Here is a 10,099-nt window from a genome sequence, read left to right as displayed (position 1 = left end):
ATATTATTTACTAAAGTCACATTTACAAATAAAATTAAAAATGTTGTATATGTGTAACATATTTAATTTTATGTATATCTTCCAAAATGTATTAAAAATGCATTATTAACTGGTGAAAGTTCATCAAGAAATAATGTATTTGTTTACTTAAATTATAAGTATTTACTACATTTATTTAATTAGAATAAATATGAGAACCGTATCCTTACAGCATCAGTAAATAATTTGTTAAAATTATTTTATTAAGTCGGCTTCGACAAAATTTTGAATTAAACATTTAAAAGCTTATCCATTAATCCTAAAACAAATTACACTTTGTAAACTTTTAAAAAGTAAATATAAAAAAGAGATACTTTTTTGGACTTAACAGTCTGTATTGTAATTTTTCTCTGTAAAAGTTTAATCATTGTCAAAAGTGACATAAATTGTTTGGCTTAAAACCACGAGTGACATTTTCACATTCACACATTTATTCGAATTTATTAACATTTCTTTTTAATCTTCGGTTCGTAAATAAAATACAAAAATGAAGAGGAAATTATCTGATATCCAAGAGCAAGAATCAAAGTAAGCAAACAATAATTTTATTGAGTTATATTCATATTTTTAAAGTAATAATATGATACGACATTAATTTTTTAAAAACATTGCTTATTTTAGGTTATCGTCACTTCTCTTCAATAAATCTAAGAAACTTAGCGAAAAACTATCAATAGACGCAGAGAAATTTGAAGATGAAGATCGAAAACCTGTGTGGATTGATGAGGACGATGATTTATTTGAGGCAAACCAAGTTTCTTCTAAAGAAAAAAAATTGTATACAAATAAACTAAAACAAAAGTATGAAATTCTAATGGGTAATCCAAACTGGGCTAAACTAAACAAAAAAGAAGACGAAAAAGATAGTAATGAATTACTGAGAACTGTGGGCCATTTGCAAAAACCTAAAAAATCAAGCCTTCGTAAAGACCTTTTAGAAATTAAGAAGTTTCCTAAAATAAACACAGAAACAGGTAATGAAGGACCAATTATATCATGTCTAGAGTTTCACCCCACCATGAGTGTAGTGCTAGTTGCTGGCCAATCCGGAGTTGTTTCTTTGTTTTCTGTTAGTGGAGATGTTAATACTAAGCTACATAGTTTTAAGTTAAAAAAGTGGAATGTTACTTCAGCTCAATTCACCCCAGATGGTTCACATGCTTTCATTGCATCTAAAATTAACCACAGTTATTGCATGTATGATTTAGTCAAAGCAGAACCTAAACTCATACAGTTGCCAAAAATAGTGAAGAGGCCAAAAATATTTAAATTGTCATTTGATGGCAAATTCCTTGCTGCAAGTGATGGGTTGGATGAAGTGTATATCATATGTGCAAAGTCCAAGGAACTTATTAGATCATTAAAACATAACACTAATATTGAGTCTGTTGCCTTCAGTTCTCAAAGTGATAAATTGTTTTGTTATGGTGTGCAAGGTGAAATTACTGTATGGGATTTATCTTCATTTAAAGCCTTAACAAAGTTTTATGATCAAGGATGTATCACAGCATCGCAGATAACTACAAGTCCCTGTGGAAGACTCTTAGCAACAGGTAGCGGAGAAGGAATTGTAAATGTATACCAAATGACAAATGAAACTGTACTGAATCCTGTACCAATAAAAACAATCTCTCATTTGACAACTAAAATAACAAATGTTACATTCAATGGTACTTCAGAAATTCTAGCGTTATCTTCAAGCTATTATCCTAATGCTGTTAAATTAGCGCATTTGCCATCTTATCACATATTTTATAACTTCCCATACCAGGCAAATTTATATCAGGTGGAAACAGTTAGTTTTTCTCCTAACAGTGGTTTTATGGCAGTTGGTAATAATAAGGGATGTGCTTATTTGTACAGACTTAAACATTACAAGAATTATTAAAGTTGATTTGTTTATTATTTTACCCTATTAATGTATAAAGTAATGGTTCATGTTTTATATGTGTAACTTCAATGCTTATTATTGTTATGCTTAAACATTTCGAAGTATTATTTGAAAATCACCCATAAAGTAAATAGTATTACTTTTGTTTATTATTGGGTAACCACATGGTTTACCACTCCTTTGCTTCAATTAGTGGAGGATATGTAGTAAATCAGTGTCAATTTTGATCAAGCCAATAAACTATTCATTCTACTGGTGTACAATAGGCACCATGAATCTTGTCTCCTTTAAGACGAAAACATTCAAACAAACAAATCTAACTCCAATCAAGTTAATGAAAACTACTCGGATGTGCCTTTTACTCTGTGGTAGCAAAATTTATCAAACCCAGCTGGTGTTGTTGGATCATGGTGTTGTACACCCAAATAACTAACTCGCCAGTTTCATTTTAGGCCTATGCAGTTGAGTGTTTTACATGGGGATGAGCTAGCAGTGTTAGGTCAGATATTCTGTGAGACAACAGTCACTCCTGGCCTCAACTTCTCGTCAATGTTCACAATAGTTAGAGAAACGGCTCTCGTGAGCTCAGAGGGCCTTTGAACGGCCACATTGCTGGAGCAAGCAAAAGCAACCCCCGGTAGGAAAGGGCTCCATGTTGTGTATTATCTCCGTCCAGCGAGCATCTGATGTTGTGCGAATTGCAGACTTCTGTGCTTATTGGTAATGCTAACGACACAAAATTTTAGTCAATAGGTTTTCCCATAAGTGAGGTACACACTTTTAGTTTCAGACTATTATCTTACTATGTCACAATAGTAAAATAATCTGCATCAACTACCTAGGAATTTCTTTCTCAGGTACAAAAATAGATTTTGAAAGCAAGTTACAAAGTAAGATACCTTTAAATCAGAGTTCCCCAAACTTTTTTGTGTTGTAGACCCCTTGCCATGTTTTTCCATGTTGGGTAGACCCCCTACTTACCTGATATTGATTTCCTGTAAATTTATTTGTTTGTCCCACATTGGTATTTATAGAGTGACGAATTGAACAAGTCAGTGCAAGGTAGCGAAGCTCTGAGACTGCGACTCTCAGGTTTTTACAAGTTCAAAATGTATTGAGACCAAAGCGAATACCAACATCCTATGACTTACACAATTTCATAAACATATATAATAATTTTTTTACTTCATAGGTACTTTTATAAATAATGTAAATGTTTTGATATTATAAGATAGTATGTAAGTAAATAGGTACTATCAGTGTATGTGTTTAGATCCACTATCGTGGACCCCCCATTTTCATTTCATGGACCCCCAATTTTTTTTTCGCTAGACCCCTTGCAGGTTGTCATAGACCCCTAGGGGTCGATATAGACCTATATAGGGCCGATATAGGGTCGAGATATTTGGGAATCACTGCTTTAAATGCTTCAGTAGGCTAATTGGCATTCAGCTTTAGTAATTAAAAATTCATTTTTTAATTTTTTTTTAAACAGTCATTCTTTGCTTGCCTTAGGCAATATTTTTATAAGTCAACTATTAACTGAATAGTCAATTATCATTTATAGGCGTATATACCTTATCTAAATTTCTGTATGAATAAATTTATAAATGTTTTTACTAGTTATAATAAAGTTGTTTGTTACCACAACTTAAGTAGTTTTTCTTCCAGAGATGTAGCCTGTTTATGTCTTATGGAAAGTCAAGAACAAGGAAAGGAATAAAAGTGTGCTCTTGTGCAAAAGAAAACATAATTCAAGACGAACCATTTATTTTAATGCTTTTAGGTTGAGACAAAATTTAAGCAGTTTATTTTCTAGTCATTCTCAAGTTACCTAAGAGTCATAGCAAGCTTTACATCACACTACGTTTAGCCAAAATACCTTTAACTAAATACATGTAAACAACACAAAAGTTCAATATGAGTTAAACAAATATTCTACAACTTAAACCACAAAAATACAATCTAAATTTTCTAGAACCAGTTTCATTATACTCAAATTTGCTACCTGTAAACAGCAATGTCAGAATGCATAAAATTACATGATATTATATGATGAGTTAGGAAACATGGCTTCCAGATAATAAAAATCACAGAAATGAATTGGATGTTACTAATACATGTAATAATACATCTTTTAGTAATGGACCTACCTACTGCATAAATATTTTTTTAAGATTGCATGTGTAATGATGTCCCCCAATTATTTTTAATTTTATTGTTAATATTCTCAACTATAAATAGTAAGTAGTGGTGAAAATAAATTAAAAAAAAAATGGAATGATGAAAAATGTTGACGCGTAAACTTTGCCAGTAGTAGGTCACGCTAGGGGGGCAGTCACAATGGGAATCTCAATGGCTTCTTCAGTTTTTGACGCCTAAGAGTTTGTCCATGAGAATTATTTATGATATAAATGAAATGATTATTTCCTACAAAACAATAAATAGTTCTCAAAGTATAATAATGAGTTCTAGATGTTAAAAGATCTTTAAAAGTGAAGTACACAATTAAGCAAGTTTTTATGTACCATATCCAGAAGTTAAATTTTTAGTTTTTTTTTTCAATGCTTAATAAGTTTTTTTCACAAATCTATATTCAATTATGTAGGTTTGTGATGAATCAACAACTGCTCCCAAATGAAGTCAAGTTGAAACCAGATGATAAGACAAGTACTAACTAATACAAGAAAATTATTTAATAAACTCTGAGTCACACTTTTTTAAAATCTTACCATTCTCATCATTCTTGACGTTCCTTCTTTTACTATGACCAGAGATCTTAATCTAATTTTCCTTTGTTTCATAACACTATCAAAATTCAGTGTTAAAAGAATGCTAGCAAATGACATCAAAGGATGTCATTGTATTAGTCACTACCTGTCCAATCATAAGATTTCGGCGTAACGTTATCAGACATCCAGTATATATTAAAAACTCAATAAGATTCAGCTACCCATTGTTAAAACATAAAATGCTGTTAAGATACAATGTTTGTGAAGTTAATTTATATGAAGTCGAAGTTTCTTTTTTCTAAATACCAAGTCAACTCTAAACGGTTGATACATATTAAATTAACTTAGGTCCATTTTAGGTGCCTTAGGATAATCTTAACTAGTAGCGCATTGCACTCGGTTCATTCCTGGATGTTCGTCATCCTCATCATAAGCGGTAGAATGATGGGCTCGTCGTCGACGATTTTCTTGTTCCGGATCTAAATCCATCAACTGGCATTCTTCAGCCATATCAGGTATTTCAATCTAAACAGAAAAGTTAACATCGTTTTATTTTTACAAGTGGGTTTTTTCAATCAAACCTTAAAATTACTTTTATTACTTCTATACTTGACTACCAAATAATATTTCTTTTACTTTATACAAAAACATAAACACTTTTTAGATGTATCCATAAAAACCAAAATTAACTTCCATTTAGTGTTACAATAGGTTTTAATTTTTTTTAAGTAATAAAAGTTTATTGTTATGTAAAATAATTTTATACAGGTAGACATTTCTTATGTGGATAAATAAAAATTATGAAAGAAATTCTTTTCAATATGTATAGTTAGTAACAGATTACATAAAATATTGTATATGTTCTTATGCAAAAAGATTAAAATTTCTTTTCTTTCACTGTGACAACCAATATCCTCAGCTATTAAGTTTTATTTGATAGTAATCCTTTTTAAACTTGGTCTAAAATTCATGATACAGCTTGAAACAGTTTACATTGATAATTATGTTTAATTAGTATTATATATAACGAAATTTGATACATACTCTTGGTCTGGGAGGCAAGCAGTTCTCTAATGCTGGAATGACCTCCGGTGGAATGGTGTTTGGGAAATTTACTAAGAATTGCATAATCAGTTGCCCTTTCTCGAATGGATTTTTATACATGGGCATACCTGAAACACAGATTAATATCAGTTATGTTACAATAATCTCCGCCACTCATGTATTCTTGTTAGAATGGTCTTGGTTATGCCTAGGTTAGTTCTGGTGTCCCCATTAGTCACACTAAGCGAGCTAGGCTTATAATGTACATTCTTACTTAACAATAATAACACTGTATTATAAACATGTAATAGTCTATTGTCTAATTTCAGCTTTCTTTAGAATTAATTTAGTTTTAATTATTTCAGCCTTTTTAATAATTATAGTACTGTTACATTATTCATTTTTAACACTTAATTTATGGATTATATCTGCCGGTAGACGCTCCTGTTAGGCATCATGCGTTGCCCATATATAGCAACTTCATGGAATCTTAAGTATATTTAATGCTATAGCATGCATAATTATGGTCAAAGCTATATAGGACAATAACAGGAAAACATTTATTAAATTACACAATATAAAACACAAACCTTCATTCATAACACATTTCACATCACCATGTTTAATAACTTCACCAGGCAATACAGTTATTACAATATCTCTATCATCTAGAGTTCTGATTACTTTTTGGAAACCACACAATGCTTCCACAAGTTCTATGTTTAGACGAACAATAAGATCACTACCAGAGCGTTTGAATACCTGTAAAAAAATTTAAATCACAATTGTGGCAATAAATCATTAATACAATTATAAATTTAGGTACTAAAATTACTTATGTTTTATGTTCAAATAACCACAAAAAAGTAAATTGAACAATACAAATTCTTTTTTACCTCATGGTCTTTCTCATCTAAGACTATAATCAGATCACCAGGCTCCATGTCAGGTTCTTGATCGCCTTCTCCACTAAACACAATTTTTTGTCCATCACTCATGCCCTTGTCAACATGAACTTCAAGGATTTTGCGATCTCGTACAGTTTTTCGTCCCTGTAAGTAAAACAGTTGCAAGAAATAGAATCACATAAGTAACCATTTTACTAATTAAATGCCAAATTCAAATAATTATGTAGTAATTTGTAGATCGATACTGTTTTACAATATATATATATAAATATATATTATAAAACACATATTACATTACAACATATATATTTTATTACATAATACTTCATTGTTGTTTGACAGATTTTTTTTCTATTTACAGGTTAAATATCTTTTCTTATTTTAAATACATGCATTGGTATACCTAATTTTAAACATAATAATTAAGAAAGTGTGGAATTAATGAAAAATTAAATATCAAGTTCTGTTTGTTATGATAGTAGATTAGTTATGCTTGTAGCAGATTAAATACATCTACAGATTATAATGATGCAAAGATACAAATATACAATTTGAATAAAATGATTTACTTATTTATTCTTATCATGTGAATAAACAAACCTTTTACCACACTCAGACAAATTCAACAGATTTTTAGTCATAATTAAATCTCTATTCTTAAAGGTAATTATGTTTATAATCCCAATAAAATTATCAGGTAGAAATATAAAATAAACTTAAATAATTTGTTTATAGTCATTTAGTGTCATGATTATTTTAGGAATAATGTAACATTTCGCTAACAAAGAGGTTGGATAAATAACATTGTTTTATAAAACATAGAACAAAAGTGACTCGATTAAACTTACAAATGAATTCAATGACAGAAAACAAATGAATAAATTTTGACATGGCAGGTGAATATAATTTCTTGAAAACAATTTTATGAAAAAAGAATAAAATTCTGGAATGCTCATGTTGCATTTTACCAAAACAGTTAGAAATTTTTTCCTTAATTAAATAAAAACATCTCTTCAGCTGCTTTTCAATTCAAAGCCAACAGTGTTACATTTCATTTGTCATCATTTTAGTTACAATTTTAGAAATTAAAACACTAAGAAAACTATTAGCAGCAAAAATTGGTAAATACAAGTCATTTTTTCTCACATGATTTGTAGTTTGTAGGTTATATTAAAAAAGTTAGTGGCAGAATTTAAAATAACTGACAACTAATCTTAATTATTTCTAAACCTAATTTATTATTGTATCAAATAAATAATGCTTTGATTTTGACTTCCTTTGTATCTTCACTATTGCAGGCAACCTCCCAGTACTTTAATAAAAGTTGAGGTTATAAGAAACCAAATATTCAGCATATATATATATATATCACAGGTCACAGTATGAATTACATTAAGCTTAATTTATAGTAAATAGTTTTTCTTTATCATTTATCTAATAAATAAGAATGCAAGTTTAAATTTTACATATACAATTTTCATAAATACCGAGTGACTTCTGAGTAGTTTAAAATTTACTTGTATAATATTTAATACATTTCGCTTTATAAGAATAATTATGCAACGCATGTGACATAGAAACTTACCTGGCAGACTTTGCAGCGATCCTTTGGATCAATGATTTCAGTCTGTCCACGGCATTCAGAGCACACAGTCTGAATTTGCTGGAGCATACCAGGTGCAAGTTGCTGAATTTGCACTTGCAAGCCTGTACCACGGCAAGTTGGGCATGGTTGAACTGCACCCTAGGGAAATAGAATAAATTAATAGTTACTTATTGTTATCAAGTGAATAACTAAATACATGTGATTATATTGCAGTACAGATAACATTTTTATTGAAGACATTAGTAAATACAAAAAAATGTATGTCAATCTTTTCTTGATCCTGATAACATAGAATAGTTAATGATTTACATATTCCGAAACTAGTATATAGTCTAACAATCATTATTTTCATACTTTTTTGCCACCACGTCCTTCACATTTTTCACAGATAACATTTTTCTGCAAGGCCAGTTTCCTAACAGCTCCACGGTACAACTCTTCTAATGTTACAGAAAGTTGGTGAATAACATCTTTCCCTTTGCGTTCACGACCACGGCGCCGCCCACCACTAAAGCCTCCTCCGAAGAACATGTCAAACAAATCCATTGGTGAAGAGAAACCACTTCCTCCACCACCTTCTTTTAATGCTTGTTCACCGCCTAAAAAGCGTTAAATTTTATTATTTTTTTCCATGTTTACATCTTGTATTGTTAACTACGACAATACAATATAACTTTTACATTGTCATGTACATAAATCAATACACATAATATCCACTATAGCGCTCTTACCTTGATCGTAAATCCGCCGTTTATCAGGATTTGAAAGTACTTCGTAGGCCTGAGAAATTTGCTTGAAACGTTCGCCTTCATTTGGGTTCTTGTCGGGATGGTATTTAAGAGCTAACTTTCTATACGCTTTCTTAAGTTCGTCTGTAGTACATGTAGGTTTCACTCCCAAAATATCATAATAAGTTGTTTCTTTCACCATTTTTAGTCCTGTGTGTATAATTTATAATTTGAATAACTGTTAATTAGTTATCTTGTTGCTTCTGTGACGGTTTCTATAATTAATAGGACTATAAAAATAAATATTACACTGCGTCACTGACGCATAACTATCTATAACCAAATAGATACACACTTAGTTTAAATTATAATGAAACACTCTAGAAACCATAGAATATAAATGACAGCATGGTGGCTCACGAAGTAAACTTAAAATTAACACAAATTTAAAGGTATTCCGAGATTATAACGTTAGTTTAAGTCATTATTAAAAATATTCAATCATTCTTACCTTACTTTAATATTTGCACAACGACCAATTAATTATACGCAAACTTCCAGAAAAACCGTCACTGCAATTATAGCAAGCTAGACAAAAGACGCAACCTTAGCGCACGGCAGACAAATGACGTTTGGATTCGATCGAAGAGAACCTTAACCAGTTTTGTCGTCATACATAAGTCGATCGCAAAAACGTGCTCTTTCTAGAAAATTCCACGTTTTGTTTCATTTCACGCATACGCCTTTATCATTAATATTTAATGCACAAATTTATCTATAGCTTTAAATTTAATATTTACTTTATAAATAACGATAAAAGATGTAAAACATACTGATGTATCATATTTGTAATTGTTTCAATTTACTTATAATATTTTCGATTTAATATTAATTATTTGAGTGCTTCATAATAACTTACCCGTTAACTTTCAACAGCATGATTAAATCTACGCTTACGAATATTACATGAATTATATACAAAAAATAAATCACAGTTATATTATAAGTTGAAATATATTATAATAAGTGATAGTAATTTAAGCAAATATCAATATTTTCAAAAGAAAACAATGAAATAGAGCAAAAAAAATGTTTGTTTTTATTAAAAGATACTTTTATTAATTTGGTCGATATACACAACACAGCGGAAT

General features: G+C 30.1%; 2 protein-coding genes across 3 annotated transcripts; one reads left to right on the top strand and one right to left on the bottom strand.

The window, feature by feature from the left end:
* The first annotated feature begins 439 nt into the window (after positions 1 to 439).
* wcd (U3 small nucleolar RNA-associated protein 18 homolog wicked) lies at positions 440 to 3,481 on the top strand. The gene is made up of 2 exons (XM_068775081.1): positions 440 to 567; positions 661 to 3,481. The coding sequence occupies exons 1-2, from the start codon at positions 527 to 529 to the stop codon at positions 1,925 to 1,927; spliced, it is 1,308 nt and encodes a 435-aa protein (XP_068631182.1). The 5' UTR covers positions 440 to 526; the 3' UTR covers positions 1,928 to 3,481.
* A 202-nt stretch (positions 3,482 to 3,683) lies between these two features.
* On the bottom strand, positions 3,684 to 9,614 carry Droj2 (DnaJ heat shock protein family (Hsp40) member A4-like). Of its 2 annotated transcripts, none has more exons than XM_068775294.1 (8): positions 9,460 to 9,614; positions 8,952 to 9,223; positions 8,575 to 8,819; positions 8,200 to 8,358; positions 6,603 to 6,758; positions 6,297 to 6,468; positions 5,707 to 5,834; positions 3,684 to 5,187 (listed from the first exon to the last, which is right to left on the bottom strand). In XM_068775294.1, exons 2-8 carry the CDS (start codon positions 9,148 to 9,150, stop codon positions 5,038 to 5,040), a joined length of 1,209 nt encoding a protein of 402 aa, XP_068631395.1. In that variant the 5' UTR covers positions 9,151 to 9,223; positions 9,460 to 9,614; the 3' UTR covers positions 3,684 to 5,037. The 2 variants fall into 2 exon arrangements, with proteins under 2 accessions (XP_068631395.1, XP_068631394.1); XM_068775293.1 differs by having other exon boundaries at positions 8,952 to 9,158.
* Positions 9,615 to 10,099: the final 485 nt, after the last annotated feature.

The sequence above is a fragment of the Battus philenor genome, unplaced genomic scaffold (genome assembly GCF_028537555.1).
Source record: "Battus philenor isolate CCGP_79_NKW_IND1 unplaced genomic scaffold, ilBatPhil1.0.hap1 SCAF_8, whole genome shotgun sequence".
Taxonomy (NCBI): Eukaryota; Metazoa; Arthropoda; class Insecta; order Lepidoptera; family Papilionidae; genus Battus; species Battus philenor.
Note: the sequence above shows the minus strand (reverse complement) of the source record. Positions and strands in the feature narration are given on the sequence as shown.